Consider the following 20,263-nt stretch of genomic DNA (forward strand, 5'->3'; position numbering starts at 1 on the left):
TGGAGGAACAGGTGGTCTGAACCACCTGACATGGCGCTGGGAACTGAACTCTGGTCCTATGAGTCATCTCTCCTGCCCCAGGACCTTTTTGTTGAAGGTTTAATTATCATTTTTAATTTATCTGATGTTATTGTTTATCATAGATGTTTATATTATAGTATCTTGGCTTTACAGAGGTAGTTTATACATATATATATACACATCTATACACTTAAATTTTAGATTTTTCTATTTAATGAAGTAAAAAATTGTTAAGTTTTTTAAGCTATGCTATTATAATTTTCTAAACTTCAGTGGTATTCTATTGTAATCTGTTTCTTTTAATCTCTAATTTTGCTTTGGTTTTCTCAATCAATATTAATTTTATTTTCAAAGAGCCAATTCTTTCATCCATCTTTTGTATTTTTCATCTGTCATTAATTTTTGCCCTGCTCTTGATGGTTTATTTACATCTAATGCTTTTGCCTTTCCAAGGTCTTAAGATCTAATTTTTTTTTTAAGGCCCGTGGAACCATAAACATCCCTTTAGGGATGATCTTTTACATCCAATAGGTTTTTGTATGTTATATTTTCATTTTTATTCAATTTTAGGAAGTTTTTTTGGCTTCTTTATTTCTTTTTTTTCTTTTGAAATTATTTATTTATTATGTATACAATGTTCTGTCTGCATGTATGCCTGCCCACCAGAAGAGGGCACCAGGTCTCATAGATGGTTGTGAGCCACCATGTGGTTGTTGGGAATTGAACTCAGGACTTCTAGAAGAGCAACCAGTGCTCTTAACCTCTGAGCCATCTCTCCAACCTGCTTCTTTATTTCCTTAGTGACTCGTTCATCATCCAATATTGTTTAATCTCCACAAATTTAAGAGTTTTTTTTTTTTTAAAGTTTCTCTTGCTACTAATTACTAGCTATATTTTATGTGGTCAGATAGAATACAAAAAGTTAATTGAATTTTCCAATATTTATTCAGACTTGCTTTATGTAGTAATATATAATCTATTTTAGACAAAATACTATAAGCTGTTGAGAAGAATGTATATTCTGTAATGTATGGATGAAATATTTTATAAATGTTTAAGAACAATTATTTGTGATGTCATTTAACTCCATCTAGTAGTATGTTATATCTATGTATGAATTTAAGTTATTTATTATTTACATGCATGTGTGTGTAGATAATGGCGGAGGCTAGAAGTAGAAGTGGGTCTCCTCTGGAGTTATAGGCAGTTGTGAACCACCTGACTTAAGTGTTGGACTGAACTCAGGCCTCTAGAAGAGAAAAAGGTGCTCTTAAACCACAAAGTCATCTCTCTGGCCCGTTATCTTAAGAAAGATTTTATTTTTATTTTATGGGTATGAGTGTTTTGCCTGCACACATGTATGTGCAGCAATATGTGTTTGGTGCCCTTGGAGGCCAGAAGGATATCGATCCTCTGGAACTGTAATAAGAATGGTTGTGAGCTACCACAAGGGTGCTGGGGTTGAATGTAAGATTCTCTGCAAGAGAAGCATGTATTTTTTATGTGCTGAGCTATCTCCTCTGCCACTATAACCTAGATGGCTAGGCCTAGTCACTTTACTAGGTAGACACCATGCTCTTTCTAAGCTTTGTGCATGTGTTTACACAACAAAAACTTACCTGGTAGGGTTCCGTTTGTCTTCCTCAGAAATCAAAAACCAAACAAAATCTGCATAGCTCATTCTTCCTTCTTTTTGTACTGTCTTTCCTCTGGAAAAAAAAAAAAACAACAAAACACGGTTATGAAATTTCCTGAGCAAGTAAGAAATAAAATAACATCACTGTTTAGAAATGTACTAAATTAAAAAAAAAAAAACCTCATAAAGCTGGATAGTTCAGGAAGTGCAACCCTTTTTCTTATTTTCTAAGGCCTACAAGGTGCAACTAGAAGGTATTTGCCTAAATGGAAAAAAAATTATGCTGTTTTGTGGTGTTAGAGTTTGAATGTAAACCATAATATAAGGCAAGCAAGTACTCTACCACCAAGTTACATCCTTACTCTTCTTTTTACTTTTAGTGTTATTTAATTAACTAATTGAATAATTTTTGTGAGACAGGGTCTCAGTATGTAGCCTTTAGTGGCTGGAACTCAATATACAGACCAGAATGGTTGTGAACTGACAGAGATACATTTGCTTATGTCTCTAAAATGTTGAGATTAAAGGCATGTGCCACCATGTCCAGCTTACTTTTATTGAAAGGTTTTATTAAATTGCCTAGGCAGACTTTGAATTGACTGTGTGGTCCGAGAGGGCTTCAGTTTGTGAACCTCCTGCATCAGCCTACTAAGTATCTGGGGAATACAGGCCCATGCCAGTAGGTCTAGCCCAGGTTTCCAATTTGATAATCAATGGAATTAGATATTGTTACTTATATTTTGACATTGCACTAATATTAAGGAATTAATATCTTTTATTAGGCCATGATTTTATGCTTTTTAGATATAATTTGATTAATAGCCCTGCTAAATTATGCAGAAAGCTTTGCTAAAGTGAGAGACTGCTGCAATGGTATATTTCAGTTTGAAACTCAAATTGTTTTATTTCACTTTCTATTATTTATTGCTAGCCCACTAAATAAAATTCAAATTAAAAAATTTTTCATACCTTGTTACTGCTCCTGAAAATATTCTTTCAATAATTCTACTTGATGAAGCTAAATGTAAATAAAATTACAATTAGTTAGAAATATTCCTGACAAATTTGTTTTCATTTGCTAAAGCTAACCCTGAACCATTTAACAATCTTCCACACTGAGAAGATCAACAGTTAAATTCTTTTCTTTTTTGAGACAGGATTTTATATATCCCAGGGTGAACACTATTTTGCTATATAACTGAAGATGACCTTGAATTTTTGATCTTCATGCTTCTACCACTGAGAGCTGGGATTATAGATGTGCACCATTATACACAGTTTACATGGTGCTGGAAGTCAAACCCAGGCCTGTATATGCTAGCCAAGCACTCTGTCAACTCAGTGACATCCCCAACCTCTAAATTCTATAAATAAATAAAATTTATTCATTGAAAATTTCATATAATTATACAGTGTATTTTGAGCCTATCCATTCACCATAAGTTACCTCTCTATAATGCCAAGTGTCCCTTAGTCTGTCTCTCTCCCTATTCCATGGCCTCCTTTTCTTAGGTCATTAAACCCATGAGTCCATATCTTCCCATATGCACATGTGTGTATGGCTAAATACCCAAAGGAGAGTGAGTCTTCCTCTCTCAGTACTGATCAACAATCAAAATCTCCTCTGTCAAGGAACCTTGAAAGCCCCACCCCCATTTGTGCAGGAATAAATTCTTACTTATGCATAATTTATACTTTTTAGAAAAATGAGGTAGATTTAAATTATCAGTCACTACTTTAAAAAAGATTAGGCAAATGAATGTACCTGACATCTGTTTAGTTATTTATCTAGCTGAGTTCTAAGTTAATTCTGAACATCCTGACGGCTAAGACAAAAATACACAGAATTTGTATTGATCTCGGTATCCAATAAAATAAAACTAATTTTCTAAAACAAGACAAATTTTATCCTAGCATTCAATTCAAGGGAAACTGATTGTGCAGCTCCTGAACCAATGTAAGATGATGGGAATACTCCAGAGCAGCTTTATAAAAGTTACCAGGACACACCATAAACATGCTTTTCTTACATTCCCATTCTACAGAGGCTCAGATACAACATTTAAAAGAAATACCGTCAACAGGCTTTATTTACAGAGACAGTTAATGGCCTTTTGCTGTTGTTGTTGGTTCTACTGGGGCACTGAGCCCAGGGCTTTGCACACGCTAGTCAGCAGCCTTTCACTGAGCTCCACCCTCAGTAACAGCTGTGTCTTCAGATAGTACGTTTTGTCTTTGATGACAGACCTTAGAAAATGTATTAGCACTATCCCTTTCTAGATTCAAAATAGGCAAAAAGGAAGGGGGGAAGGGAAGAGGAGGGGAGAAGAAGGGAGGGGAGAGAGGAGAGAAGAGGCAAGGTAAGGCCAGAGATCTCTAGACCTGTTCTTTTAACAAGTACCCCAGGCAATGGAATGCACTCTAAAATTTAAGGACTACCAAGGATTTCAATAGAGGGTTAGCACCTCCCAGTATCTATTCTTTTTAGAGTAAGGTATAGTCAACATAAAGACGAGTCAATTTGGCTAGGAAAATTAGAAATATGTGTGTCAGGATAAGCCATGCCTGGCAATATACAGAAGTCTCTACAGTTGAACTTTGACTAATGAATAAATATTTTATACTAGAGACAAGAAGGCTATATAGAAACTGCAAAAAATATTAAATTCTAACACTAACATCTTTAAAGCCAATTTATTTTTATTTTCTATGTATGAGTGTTTTGTCTGCACGCATGCACATGCATCACATGAGTGCCTGGTGCCCATGGAGACCAAAAGAGGACATTAAATCCCCTGGCACTGGAATTACAGACATTTGTGAACTGCTATGTAGATGGTGGGGTTGGAACTCAAGGTTCTCTGCAAGAGCAGTAAAGTGCTCTTAATTGCTGAGCCAAAACTCCTGCTCCCTACCACCTTTTTAAAAAGGTTGTTTTAGCTTTGGAAGGTTTATTATTCTAAAACTAAAGACCATGTTCTAGAGCAGAATTTGGTGAGTGGACAAAAATGTGTCCCCTTCACCATATCATTAACATCAATCCAGTCAGTTCATACAGTGTCTGGAAACAATGGCATTAAACCCAGGAGAGGGCTTCAGGGCCCATGGGTTGTGTGACCTCTGGAGGCTGGCTCACAAACATGGTTAACAGGAAGGTGCATAGCTAAGGCTGACCTGAGACTCGTCATCTAATGATACAAATTAGTACAAAGACTTCCCACCTTTAAAACTGTACTCTTAAAACTCTGGTCTCTTAAGGTTGAAAACTGACCTTTGGCTAGGGTTGGCGGTGCAGAACCTTTAACCCCAGCACTGGAGGGGCACAGGTAGGCTGCTCTCTATGAATTCAAGGCCAGCCTGGTCTACAGAGTGAACAAGCAAAAATTTTATCTTTGTCCATTCTCATTTAAAAATTATGGGCCCACCGGGTGGTGGTGGCGCACGCCTTTAATCCCAGCACTCGGGAGGCAGAGGCAGGAGGATCTCTGTGAGTTCGAGGCCAGCCTGGTCTACAAGAGCTAGCTCCAGGACAGGCTCCAAAGATACAGAGAAACTGTTTCGAAAAACAAAACAAAACAAAACAAAAATTATGGGCCCTATATAGAGACTTACTAATAGAATTTAAGAAAGGAAATTTCTCATAATGAGGGGAGACAATTTATACAACTTTGACAAAAGGGTTGGTTAGTTTTAGCATCTTAGAATCAGTCACTCACCCTGGTCATTGTATCGAGATAGATCAGCCTGGCTGATGTACAGGTCATGATCACCATCTAGTTCCCAGAATTTACAATAAATGACATAGAAATGTTCATAAGAGAAGTAATCTGTGATTTGGTTTATATCTTCTTCTTCCTCCAAAAGGGCCAGGGTCTGAAATGGTATGAATAAAACAATTAATTTTTAAATGATGCACAACTACCTGTGGCTATTTTAGAGTCTAGAAAATATCTGTTCATTAATTAAAATTTTGCTTTTGGTACCAAACCAGGAACATTTTGTATGTGTTTTCTTTCTTCTTTCTTTCTTTCTTTCTTCCTCCCTCCCTCCCTTCCCTCTTTCCTTTTTAAAAAATCCTTTTCATTTTAATTGCTTTCCTCTTTCTAGGTGGATCCATATATGTCTCTTAGGGTCTTCTTTGTTACCTAGGTTCTCTGGGGTTGTGGGCTGCAGGCTGGTTATCCTTTGCTTTATATCTATTATCCACTTATGAGTGAGTATATATTATATTTGTCTTTCTGGGTCTGGGTTACCTCACTTAGGATGGCTTTTTCTACTTCCATCCATTTGCATTCAAATTTCAAGATGCCATTGGTTTTTGACCGCTGTGTAAATATACCACATTTTCCATTCTTCGGTTGTGGGGCATCTAGGTTGTTTCCAGGTTCTGGCTATTACGAATAATGCTGCTATGAACAAAGTAGAGCAAATGTCCTTGTGGTGTGAGTGAGCATCCTTTGGTCATATGCCCAAGAGTGGTATTGCTAGTCCTGAGATAGACTGACGCCTAATTTTCTGGAAAACTGTTATACTTATTTCTGAAGCAGCTGTACAAGATTGCACTCCCACCAGCAATGGAGAAGTGTTCCTTTTGTTCCACATCTTCTCCAGCATAAGCTGTCATCAGAATTTTTGATCTTGGCCATTCTGACAGGTGTAAAGATGGTATCTCAGAGTTTTGATTTGCATTTCTCTGATGAGTAAGTATGTTGAACATTTCCTAAAGTATCTTTCAGCCATTTGATTTTCTTCTATTGAGAGTTTTCTGTTTAGATGTACCTCATTTCTTAGTTGGATTATTTGGTCTTTCGATGTCTAATTTCTTGAGTTCTTCGAATAATCTTTTGTTATTTGCTGCTGAGAAGATAGTATACATAAGTGACCCTAAAAATTCTACCAGAGAACTACTAATTGATAAACACCTTCAGCAATATTGCAGGATACAAGATTAACTCAAAATAAATCAGTAGCCTTCCTGTATACAAATGATAAATGAGCTGAGAAAGAAATCAGAGAAATATCACCCTTTACAATAGCCACAAATAACATAAGATATCTGGGGTAACACTAACCAAACAAGTGACAGATCTGTTCATCAAGAACTTTAAGTCTTTGAAGAAAGAAATTGAAGAAGACATCAGGATCAAAAGATCTCCTATGCTCTTGAATAGGTAGGATTAACATAGTAAAAATGGCAATCTTAGCAAAAGCAATCTACAGATTCAATGCAATTCCCATCAAAATCCCAGCATAATTCTTTAAAGACCCCAAAAAGAACGATACTCAACTTCATATGGAAAAACAGAAAACCCAGGATAGCCAAAACAATCCTGTACAATAAAAGAACTGGAGGCATCAACATTCCTGATTTCAAGCTCTAATATAGAGTTATAGTAATGAAAACATCTTGGAATTGGCACAAAAGCAGACAGGTGGACCAATGGAATCAAATTGAAGGCCCTGATATAAATCCACACACCAATGAACACCTGATTTTTGACAAAGAAGCTAAAACTATAAAGTGGAAAAAAGAAAGTATCTTTATCAAATGGCGCTGGCATAACTAGATGTCAACATGTAGAAAAATGCAAATAGATCCATATATATGCACAAAACTCAAGTCCAAATGAATTAAAGACCTCAAAATAAAACAAACTACACTGAAGCTCACAGAAGAGAAAGTGAGAAGCAGCCTTCAATGCATGGGCACAGAAAACCACTTCCTAAATATACTTCCAGTAACACAGACACTGAGAGCAACAACTGATAAATAGGACCTCCTGAAACTGAGAAGCTTCTGTAAGGCAAAGGACATGGTCAACAAACAAAACGGCAGCCTACAGAATGGGAAAAAGATCTTCACCAATCCCACATCTGACAGAGGATTGATCTCATTTTTTTTTTTTTTTTGACACTAGGTTTCTCTGTGTAGCCCTGGCTGTTCTGGAACTCTCTTTATAGACCAGGCTGGCCTCAAACTTGCAGAGATCCTACCTGCCTCTACCTCCCGAGTGCTGGGACTAAAGGCATGTGTTATCATCACCCAGCATTTTTCTTTGTAAAAAAAATATAAATGGTCTAAATTTCCTTATTAAAATATTATAAAAAACATCACTCAAACTGATAAATATATACGTAATGCCCATAAGAGATATGTATAATTAGGGCTGATGAGACAGCTCAGCAGGGGTACTAATACTAAGTCTGATGAATTGACTTTGATTCCAGAGTCTACATTGTGCAAAGAGAAAACAAATTCCTGACTTCTGACCTCCACCTGCCCCCGCCACCACACACAAATGTAATAAAAAGTTAAAAAAAATGTCCAAAATAAAAGAGGCTTATAAAAAACAGACAAATATACTAGCTGTTAATAAAAAGAAAAAATTGGAAATAAAGTAGAATTCAAGGCAGCAAACATAAAGGACAAAGAGGATTATTTTTTCATATAAGAATACTACTCTGATAAATTATTTTTTAATGTATACAATAGGAAATGATTTTATAAATTGAAAAAAACATTAAGTTATATAAATCTGTTTATTGAAAAATTATGAAGTAAGCAAAAATTAAATTTACAGTCTTCATAAACACAAAAGAAAACCACAATGTGGTATTAAGTGTAAATTAACTCCTGTTGTTGGTTGCCATCCTGCTCTGCCTGGGTTCCCTAACAAGGAAATGATGACTGGACAGAGAAACAAAACAGGCACACACATATAGTAAAGCTGGGATCAGGTGGGGTTCCCTAGCACTAGCCTGGAACCTTACATGTTTAGTAGCTACAGCATAGGCTGGTGGTTGAGGTTTAGCTATTCTTAGTGGGAAGTCTCTGTAGGTGAGCAGTATCAGGCTGTAAATATCCAGGAGGCGGAAGTCACAGTTGCTAGTCTTGGCACACACTGATTAATCATCCATAAATACACATACTTGGCCTCAAGAAAAGCTTTGCCATTTCTCTTGAGCCTAGTTCACATGGTTAAAGACTTTGTCAATTTCCCACGGGCTAACTGGTCTTGGAGTCCTCCACAGGCTGTCATCCACTCAGGAGCTCACTCGCTCAGGTCTCCTCTGCTCTCTAGTTAGTAAACATGTAATGAAAACGATGAGTAGCACTTTAAGGGTTAACTTAAAAGGATTTATCAAAGATCCAGAAATTTTTCCTTTAGTAGTCTATTCTAGAGAAATTCTTATTCATATGCACAGAAGAGTAAGATACAAGGTTGTTCACTACATCCTTGTAATAGAGAAAATATAAAAAGGCCCTAAGCCTCAATAGCGGAATATATAATCAATTACAGCATGCACTCAATCATGCGGTATAGATGGACAGAAAAGGAAGGAGTCTCAAGATATTTTTAATGAACCAAAGAACTGGTTCTTTGAAAAAAAAAATCAACAAGATAGACAAACCCTTATCCAAAGTAATCAAAAAGCAGAGAGAGAACATCCAAATTAACAAAATCAGAAATGAAAAGGGGACATAGCAACAGACACTGAGGAAATCCAGAGAATCATTAGGTCATACTACAAAAACTGGTACTCCACAAAATTGGAAAATACAAAAGAAATGGACAGTTTTCTGGATAGGTATCACATACCAAAATTAAATCAAGACCAGGTGAACAATTTAAATAGACCTATAACCTACAAAGAAATAGAAACTGTCATCAAAAGCCTTCCAACCAAAAAAGCCCAGTGCCCCATGGTTTTAGCACAAAATTCTACCAGAACTGCAAAGAAGAGCTAATATTTATACTCCTCTAATAGAAACAGAAGGAAAACTGTGACACTCTTTTTTATGAGGCTACAATTACCCTGAGACTGAAACCACATAAAGTCTCAACCAAGAAAGAGAATTACAAACCAATATCCTTCATGAACACTGATGCAAATATACTCAATAAAATACTGGCAAATCGAATCCAAGAATACATAAAAAAAAAAACCATCCACCATGATATAGTCGGCATCATTCCAGACAAGCAGGGATGGTTCAACACACAAAAATCTATTATGTAATCCACTATATAAACTGAAAGAAAAGAACCGTATGATTATTTCATTAGATGATGAAAAAGCATTTGACAAAATTCAACACCCCTTCATGATAAAGGTTTGGAGAGATCAGGGATAAAAGGAACATATCTAAATATAATAAAAGCAATATACAGCAAGCCAACAGCCAACATCAAATTAAATGGAGAGAAACTCAAAGTGATTCCACTAAAATCAGGAACAAGACAAGGCTGTTCACTCTCTCCATATCTATTCAACATAGTTCTTGAAGTTCTAGCTAGAGCAGTAAGACAACAAAAGGAGATCAAGGAGATACAAATTGCAAAGGAAGAAGTCAAACTTTCACTGTTAACAGATGATATGATTGTATATATAAGTGATCCCAAAAATTCTACCAGGGAACTTCTATAGCTGATAAATACCTTCAGTGATGTGGCAGGATACAAGATCAACTGAAAAAAAAAATCAGCAACCCTCCTATATACAAATGATAAAGAAGCTGAGAAAGAAATCTGGAGAAACCTCACCATTCACAATAGCCACAAATAACATAAAATATCTTGGGGTAACACTAACCAAACAAGTGAAAGACCTGTTTGACAAGAATTTAAGTCTTTTGAAGAAAGAAACTGAAGAAGACATCAGAAAATCGAAAGATCTCCTATGCTCTTGGATAGGTAGGATCAACATAATAAAAATGGCAATCCTACCAAAAGCAATCTACAGATTCAAAGCAATCCCCATCAAAATTCCAATACAATTCTTCACAGACCTTGGAAGAATAATACTCAATTTCATATGGAAAAACAAAAAACCCAGGATAGCCAAAACAATCTTGTATAATAAAGGAACTTCTGGAGGCATTATCATCCCTGACATCAAGCTCTACTATAGAGCTACAGTAATGAAACAGCTTGGTATTGGCATAAAAACAGGTTGACCAATGGAATCAAATTGAAGGCTCAAATATTAATCCACACACCTATGAACACCTGATTTTTGACAAAGAAGCTAAAATTATACAGTTAAAAAAAAGAAAGTGTCTTCAACAAATGGTGCTGAAATACTAGATGTCAGCATGTAGAAGAATGCAAATAGATCCATACCTATTCCTATGCACAAAACTCAAGTCCAAATGGCTCAAGACCTCAATATAAATCCAACCACTCAGAACCCGACATAAGAGAAAGTAGGAAGTAGCCTCCAATGCATGGGCACAGGAGACCACTTCCTAAATATAATCCCAGTAGTACAGACACTAAGAGTAACAATAAATAAAGGGGACCTCCTGAAACTGAAAAGCTTCTGTAAATAAAGAACACCGTCAGTAAGACAAAAGCACAGCCTACTGAAATGTGAAAAGATCTTCAACAACCCCATATCAGACAGAGAACTGGTCTTCAAAATATATAAAGAACTCAAGAAATTAGACATCAAAATATCAAATAATCCAGTCAAAAAATGGGGTACAGAACTAAACAAGAGAATTCTCAACAGAAGAATTTCAAATGACTGAAAGACACTTAAGAAAATGTTTAACATTCTTAGCCATCAGGGAAATGCAAATCAAAACAACTCTGAGATACCATTTTATACCTGTCAGAATGGCTAAGATAAAAAACACCAATAGCTTATGCTAGCGAGGATGTGGAGTAAGGGAAACACTTATCCATTGCTGGTGGGAATGGAAACTTGTACAACCATTCTGGAAATCAGTATGGTGGTTTTTCAGATGTTGGGAATCAACCGCAAGACCCAGAAATACTACTCTTGGGCATATACCCAAAGGATGCTCAATCATACCACAAGGACATTTGTTCAGCTATGTTCATAGCAGCATTATTCGTAATAGCCAGAACCTGGAAATGACCTAGATGCCCCTCAACTGAAGAATGGATAAAGAAAATGTGGTACATTTACACAATGGAGTACTACTCAGCAGTAAAAAACAATGACATCTTGAAATTTGCATGCAAATGGATAGAACTAGAAAAAACCATCCTGAGTGAGGTAACCCAGACCAAGAAAGATGAACATGGTATGCACCCACTCATAGAAACATTCATAGATCCCCCTGGGAAGGGGAAATAGACAAGATCTCCTGAGAAAATTGGGAGCATAGGGGTGGGGAGAGAAGGGAAGGCAGAAGGAGAGGAGGAGAGGAAGAGGAAGGGAGAAGGGGAAAGGGGAAAGAGAACTAGAGGGAATGGGATAGTCAAGATGTGGGGAGGACAGACAGAGAACAAGGAAAGAGGTATCTTGATTGAGGGAGCTATTATGGTACTAGCAAGAAGCCTAGCACTAGAGAAATTCCCAGGAATCCACAAGGATTACCCCATCTAAGACCTTAAACAATAGTAGAGAGGGTGCCTGAACTGGCCTTGCCCTGTAGTCAGATTGATGACTATCTTAAATGTCACCATAGAACCTTCATCCAGCAACTGATGGAAACAGATGCAGAGAACCACAGTGGAGCATTGGGATGAGCTCCCAAAGTCCAGCTGAAGAGAGAGAGAAGTGAGAATATGAGCAAAAAGGTTAAGGCCTTGATGGGGAGGGATACCGCTGAAACAGCTCACCTGAGTTAATGGAAGTCTTCCAACTCCCGCCTGACAGCGAGGGAACCAGCATAGGAGTTAGTTGTATGGCTGGGGCAGACTGTGGAGTCACTGGCAGTGAGACCACTGCTTGTTCTGGCTTTTGGGAACCCATTATCTCTGGATGGATACCTTGCTCAGCCTAGATATAGTGGGGAGGGCCTTGGTCTTGCCTCAAAGCAATGTGCTGGACTTTCGTTGACTCCCCATGGGAAGCCTTATCCTCTCTGAGGAGTGGACGGGGGAGGGGAACGTGAGGTGAGGGGGTGAGAAGGGGGAAGGATGGAGGGAGCAGGAGGAGGGGAGAGAGTGGGAAATGAATTTGGCATTCATGAGAAAAGAAAATGAGAAAAGATAGTTTCTTAAAAAAAATAAAATATAAAAAAATTGGTCATGTAAAAACAGTGAAGAAAAAAAAGAAAACCCAACCAAATTTATAGGGTAGTAAGTATCTCCTCCCACCCCATACTTTAAAAAAGAATTTGAAGGGCCAGTAAGATGGCTTAGAGGGTAAAGGCACCTGTTGCCAAGCGTGATGATCTGAATTTGACCCGAGGCCACATGGTGGGAGGAGAGAATCAACTCTGGCAAGCTGTCCTTTTTACAACAACATTTGTATGTGACCCGCACTCCCAATAAATAAATTAACTAATTTAAACATCTCTATATAGGAGTCTCAGAAAACTAAACTATATACTACATAAATAAAATAAGACTACAGGGGCTGGAGAGATGACTCAGTGTTTAAGTGCACTGGCTGTTCTTCCAGAGGACCTGGGTTCACTTTCAAGCACTCACATGATGGCTCACAACCCTCTATAATTCCAGCCCTAGGGGAACTGACACCCTCTTCTGGCTTCCGAGAGCACCAAGTACACATGTGGTGCACTTACATGCATGTAGATATAACATTTATATATATAAAAAGATAAATGAATACAATTTAAGAATACAGATGTATGAGTTCTCTCTATGGGAAAGTCTATGAAATGTGTGAAGAGAAAAAAACAATTTTTGCTTATTTTTACTCTAAATATATTTATAAATTAGAATGTTTTGAGCATTTGTTCATGGACTCAGTGGAAGAGTAAGGAGATGGGTAAGGAAATAAAGGAAGAGGGGAAAGTAAGTTACTCCGTAGAAACAGAACATTTGAATTCTACTCTCAGTTCTGCAACCTACTAGCTAGCTTTGTGCTTCTATGCAAGTTACTCAACTATGCTTGTCTTCAATTATATTATTACAAAAAGAATTTATTAAAATAACAAAGATTTGAAGGCTGCAGAGTTGGCTCAGGGGTTAGGAGCACTTACTGCTCTTGTAGAGAGAATCTGGTTCAGTTCTCAGTCCCCACATGGTGACTCACAATGATTCATGACCCAGTTCCATGGATTCCAACACCCTCTTCTGACCTCCTTGGTAACAGGTATGCATGCACTGTATATCCATATATGCACTAAGAATGTTAGAAATTGGGACTGGAGAGATGGCTCAGTGATTAAGAGCCATGGCTGCTCTTTGAGAGAACCCGGTTCAATTCTCAGCACCCACATGGCAGCTCACAACTGTCTGTAACTCCAATTCCCAGGGGATTCAGCATCTTCACACAGGCATATATGCAGACAAAACAGCAATACCCATAAAATAAAAAAGGAAAAAACCAAGAGGGGGGTTAGATGTGAGTTTTTAAGTTTGAGTTTTTAAGAAAATTTCTGCCTTCTTAATCCATTTTATAATACCTATTAATTGCCCAGGCAGGTACCAGATTTTCAATAAATATCAACAATGATTGTGATGATAACTGTTCATTTTAAACAGTGATTCACAACCTTCCTAATGCTGTGACTCTTTAATACAGTTCTTCATGTTGTGATTACTCCCAACCATAAAACTATTTTTGTTGTTGCTTCATAACTAATTTTGCAATTGTTATGAATCATAATGCAAATATCTGATATGCACCTCTCATGAAAGGGTTGTTCAGCTTCTAAGGGGATCATGATTCTAAGGTTGAGAACTACTGTTTTAGAATAATAAAATTATTTGTCTATCCATTATGGATTGCTATTTTTCTAGGTCTCCAGTGCCTTGTCTTTTCATATGGAGATGAAGATAGGGCAAATACAGAGTAATAAGGGACTGTTATCAGTATAAGCTTCATTTAGTATGATCCATTTAAAATACATATTTTTTCTTTCAAATGTGTGAACCATTCCATTTTCTTTACATTTATAGAAGCTTAAACAATCAGGTATCAAGATTACCTCAATAAAAGGCTCCCACTAGTGGTCAATCATTTTTTTTATTTTTAATAAAATAACTGAATAAGATGTAGTATTTCCAGCAGCAACAAGGTAGAGTCATTACCGAGGAATCAAGTCCACATACTTTCATTTCTTTGGTAAACCCATTTTTCCCACCTAGTCACTTTCACAGCAGCCACAGGACACCTCCACTGGTCAGAAGTTCTTGAACACAAGGACACTTTCTGTCTCTGGCTTTGGCTTGTGTTGCTGCTGCGTATTGGAAACCCCTTTCTATTGCTATTTTATCCTGGTAAACTTCTGATATTCACCAAGATGAAGATCACATGCTGATCCTTCTGAGGCTGCCTCTGCACCTTCTAGGCATATCTATCAATTCAGGTGTGGAAGCGCATTTGTGTTTTTGTTTCATATTATATGCCTGCAGGCAGAAATCCATATTATTTTACCTTAACAGCCCCTCCCCACCACACGAGTAATTGATAAGTGCTTACATCCTGGAAGCAGTGATAGTCGGTGTTTTGCAATCGAATAAGAAAAAATAAATTTAAGTAAAGTAAAATTATAAAATTGTTCTTTATGTATCTTTATGTGACAGACATACTTGTAAAAAGTTGCTTTTCCTTATCTCTGTTGAAGTAATTTTTCCACTCCAAGATCTGTTGACTGTGTAGAATATCCTCTGAACAACCTGGTTCCAAAAGGAAAACAAAAACAGAAAGGAAATTAAAAACAGTTCAGATGTCTATTACTCTGTGTTTGGCTGGAACCTCCAGCTCGCCCCTGCATGATATGGAAAACCCCATTCCTTTCTTTTATTCTCCAGATTGCACCCTCTCAGAGAGTCTCCAGCAAAGAAAAGGTACCAAAAAGTCCAGTTCCTCATTCCTGGTGACTATGACATCTTCCTCCCCTATTGCTGCCAGCAGCCCGAGCTTTTGAGCACACTGGGCAAAAACCCAGCTTGTGGTGGGCACATCATCACCCTTTGTCTACAGTCTGTAAAATCTCCCTGCTTTAGTTTGGGCATGTGACTTCTCTGGCCTTAATCTCTAGGACTGGGGAAGCCACCTGGGAGTTGCTTTATTCAAATAAACCTGCTATACTTTTTCAGTTTTCCTTGATCTGGCTTACTGCACTGGCAGAGAAACCTACTATTCGGGGATAGAAAATCTATTACCCTATCTAAGGCAAGATTATGAATATATGAAACTAATTTATAGTGGTATATCATTTGTGTTTTAATAAAAAAAAGCTTGCCTGAAGGTCACTGCAAAACAACCACACTAGTCAGCCATACAGGCCAGGCAGTGGTTGCACACACCTTTAATCCCAGCAGCCACACTAGGTAGTCATAGAGGCTGGTCGGTGGTAGTGCACGCCTTTAATCCCAGTACTGGAGAGAAATATAAGGTGGGATGAGACAGGAACCTGCTCTCTTTCAGTCTGAAAATTTCATAGAGGTAAAGTATCTCCAGTGGCTGGCTGCTCTGTTTCTCTGATCTTCAGGTTGAACCCCAATATCTGTCTCTGGGTTCTTATTATTTGTGCTACACTATTTTAAGTAACAACTTTGATACCAATTGCAATTCTGAGTAAAAAATAGAACTGTGTATTCTAACTCTACATATGTAGTTTGAAATTGCCCAGCCTAGTTTTTTTTCCCCCCCAAACCCTCTCAATATTTCCTCCTAGCTCATCTCTACACCTCTGTCACCTGATGCTCTCAGAAACTCTCTACCAGGGACCCACAGCCACCACACTTGCCTTGGGTCCAGAGAGGACAACAACAACCAAAGAATATAACACCCAACAAAGACAAGACCACATATCAACATCAAGAAACTCTTCAGATAGCATACTCCAGATGACTAGCTCCCAGCACAAGAAGCAAACAGGTATAACCATTTTAATATCTAACAAAATAGACTTCTAGCCAAAACTAATCAAAAGAGATAGGAAAGGACACTGCATACTCATTTAAGGGGGGGACACATCAAGAGGACATTACAATTCTAAACATTTATACACCAAACACAAGGGTACTCAAGTTCATAAAAGAAACACTATTATAGCTAGAAATCACATATAGATCTTTACATAGTGATAGTGGATGACTTTGATACCCAGCTCTTTCCAATAAAAAGGTCATGAAGATCATCTAGACACAAATGAAACAGAGAAATGCTGAGGCTAAATAATATCATAAATCAATGGGACACAGTAGACATTTATAGACTATTTCACCTAAACACAGAAGAATATACTTTATTCTCAGCAGCTGATGGAGCTTTCTCCAAAACTGACATACTTTGACATGAAACAAGTCTCAACAGATAGAAGAAACTCGAAGTAACATCCAGCCTTCTTCCTGACCACCATGGGTTAAAGCTGGATACCAACAACTGAAACAACACAGAGTATACAAATGTATGAAAACTGAACAACTCACTACTGAATGAAAAAATGGGTCAAGACAGAACTCAAGAAGGACATTAAAAACTTTTAAGGATTGAATGAAAATGCAAGCACGATGTACTCAAACCTATTAGACACAATGAAGGCAGTTCTAAGAGGCATGTTCACAGCATTGTGTCTACGTGAACTGGAGAGATCTCAGTAACTCAGTGACACACATGAAAGCCCCGAACCAAGAAGAAATAATACCCTGAAAGAGCAGAATGCAAGAAATAATCAAACTCATTGATGAAATCAATGAAAAAAAAAATACCCCAAATGACAAAGAATTGATGAAAGTTGCTTTTTTTTTTTTGAGAAAAATCAACAAAATTGACAAATCCTTAGCCAAATTAACTTTACTTATACTTTAGTTGTGTAGCTTGGTTGTCTTCTACAGACCCCTAACAGCTGGAACAGGGGCTGTCTCTGACTCTGTTACCTGCTTTTAGGGCCCTTTCCTCCTACTAGATTTCCTTTTCCAGCCTTAATAGAATATGAGATGCCTAGTCTTACTGCAACTTGATATGCCAGGGCTGATACACAAGGGAAACTGTCTTTTTCTGAACAGAAAGGAGGAGGAATGGATGGTGGAAGTAGTGAAGGTTATGGGGAGGAACTGGGAGGAGAGGAGGGAGGCAGGGGAAACTGATCAGGTTGTACACAATAAGTTAATTTAATTAAAAAAGCAAAGGTCAGGGCCAGATGGATTCAGCATAGAATTCTACCAAACTATCAAAGAAAGAATTAACCTCTGTTCAAATTATTCTGCATAACAGAAACCGAGGAACTATTTCCTAATGTTTTTTAAGACAGAGTTTTTGTGTGTAGTCGTGGCTGTCCTGGAACTCAGTCTGGAGATCAGGCTGGCCTTCAACTCACAGAAATCCACCTGCCTCTGCCTCCCAAGTGCTGGGAGTAAAGACATGTACCACCACTATTTGGCTCCTAATTTGTTTTTATAAGGTCACAATTACTCTGATACCCAAACCACACAAAGAGCCAAGAAAAAAGAAAATTATAGGCCAATGTCTCTTATGAATACAGATGCAGAGATTCTAAATAACGTACTTGCAAATTAAATCCAAGAATACATCAAAAATATTTTCCACCATGATCAAGTTGGCTTCATCCCAGAGGTGGTGATGGTTCACTATATGTGAACATAATCTACCAGATTGAAAGACAAAAACCACATGATCATCTCATTAGATGTAAAAAAGGCCTTTGAAAAAATGCAGCATCCATTCATGATAAAAATCCTGAGGAGATTAGGAATACATGGGACATACGTAATAAAGACAAGCCTATAGCCAATACCAACCTAACAGAAACTCAAATCACATCTACTAAAAATTAAGAACAATACAAAAAAATTCACTCTCTCCATACCTAGTCAATATAATACTTAAAGTCTTAGCCAGAGCAGTAAGACAACTAGAAAAAGGAAATACAAATAGGAAAAAAGAAATCAAAGTACCTTTATTTGCAGAGGATATAATTTTATACATAAAAGAGCCTAAAACTCCACAGCTAATAAACATTTCTAGCATTTTGCTTGATTTGCCAGATACAAAATTAGCACACACAAATCAGTAGGCTTCCTATACACAAATGACAAACAGACTGAGAGAAAGAGATCAAGTACCTTTCACAACAGCCCAATAAAGATCTGGGAATAACTCTAATTAAGCAAGTTAGACTTGTGTAATAAAAACTTTAAGACATTGCCAAAATAAATTGAAGAAGACACCAGAAGATGGAAAGCTCTCCCATGCTCATGGATTGATAAGATTATTATTGTGAAGATGGCTACCTTACCAAAAGCAATCTACATATTCAATGTAATCCCCATAAAAATTCCAATTCTTCACAGGAATTGATTTCAACTTTATAAGGAAACAAAAAAGAATCCAGGATAATTAAAATAATCAGGAATAATAAAAGAACTTCTGGAGGTGTATACCATCTTAAGTTGTACTATTGGAGTATAGTAATAAAAAGCAGCATCATATTGTCATGAAAACAGACATGCTAATCAATGGGATTGAACTGAAGACCTAGGCAGAGGTTCACATACCTATAGACACCTGACATTCGGCAAATAAGCCAAAATTAAACACCAAAAAAAAGACAGCATCTTTAACAATGGTGTTGGTCAAACTAGATAATTGCATGTAGAAAAATACAAATAGATCCATATTTATCATCCTGTATAAAACTCAACTCCAAATGGATCAAGGACCTCAGTGTAAGACTTGCTAGCCTGAATCTGACAGAAGTGATAAGTGGGGAATAGACTTGACTAACTGGTACAGGGAAGACTTTCTGAACAAGGCACCCATAACACAGGCACTAAGACCCAGAAATAATAAAAGGGATCTCAATAAAGCTAAAAAGCTTCTGTATTGCAAAGGACATTGTCATTTGGGGAAATCAGCAGCCTACAGAATAGGAAAGGATCTTTACTACTTATGCATATGATAGAGGATTAGTATCTAAAACTAAAACTAAAACCACTGAACAACAATAAAGCAAACAACCCAAATTAAAAAAAATGTGGTGTTGAACTAAGCAGAGATTTCTCAAAAGATGAAACAGAAATTGCTGGAAAACAGTTAAAGAAATTTTAAACATCTTCAGCCATCAGGGAAATGCAAATTAAAACTACTTTGAGATTTCATCTTCAAAGAGTCAGAATGACCAAGTCCAAGAAAACACATGGTGATACATGCTGGCAAGGATATGGGGAAAAGGGAACATTCATCCATTGCTGGGGGAGTACTGCAGGTGGTTACAGTTACTTTGGAACTCTGGTAGTTCCTCAGGAATCTGGGAATCATTCTATCTAAAGATCCAGAATACTTGTTTTGGGCATATATCCAAAAGGACTGCCTTTACATTCTACTACAGAGATACTTGCTCATCCACATTTAGTGCTGCTCCATTCATAATATCCATTAACTGAAAACAGCAAAGATACTCATCAACTTATGAATGGATAACAAAAATGTGTTATATTTACCTAATAGAATACTATTTAACTATTAAGAAAAATTAAGTTATAAAATTCCCAGATAAGGGGCTGGAGAGATGGCTCAGTGGTTAAGAGCACTGCTTGCTCTTCCAGAGGTCCTGAGCTCAATTCCCAGCAACTCAAAACCATCTCAAAACCATCTGTAATAAGATTTGGCACCCTCTCCTGATCATCAGGCATACATTTAGACAGAATACTATATACATAATAAATAAATATTTAAAAAAATTCC

General features: G+C 37.2%; 1 protein-coding gene across 3 annotated transcripts in view; it reads right to left on the minus strand.

Annotated features, from left to right (window-relative positions):
• Ppp2r3a (protein phosphatase 2 regulatory subunit B''alpha) overlaps window positions 1–20,263 on the minus strand; it is a 147,363-nt gene that overhangs the window by 20,800 nt on the left and 106,300 nt on the right. For all 3 annotated transcript variants that reach the window (XM_085689626.2, XM_085689625.2, XM_048417414.3), the window contains 4 exons: window positions 15,142–15,228; window positions 5,374–5,530; window positions 2,627–2,675; window positions 1,641–1,730 (listed from right to left, as the gene is read on the minus strand). In XM_085689626.2, the coding sequence (XP_085545752.2) occupies window positions 1,641–1,730; window positions 2,627–2,675; window positions 5,374–5,530; window positions 15,142–15,228 (383 nt within the window). The remainder of the gene's footprint in view (window positions 1–1,640; window positions 1,731–2,626; window positions 2,676–5,373; window positions 5,531–15,141; window positions 15,229–20,263) is intronic.

Source organism: Myodes glareolus, chromosome 4, assembly GCF_982192425.1.
Source record: "Myodes glareolus chromosome 4, mMyoGla1.1, whole genome shotgun sequence".
NCBI lineage: Eukaryota > Metazoa > Chordata > Mammalia > Rodentia > Cricetidae > Myodes > Myodes glareolus.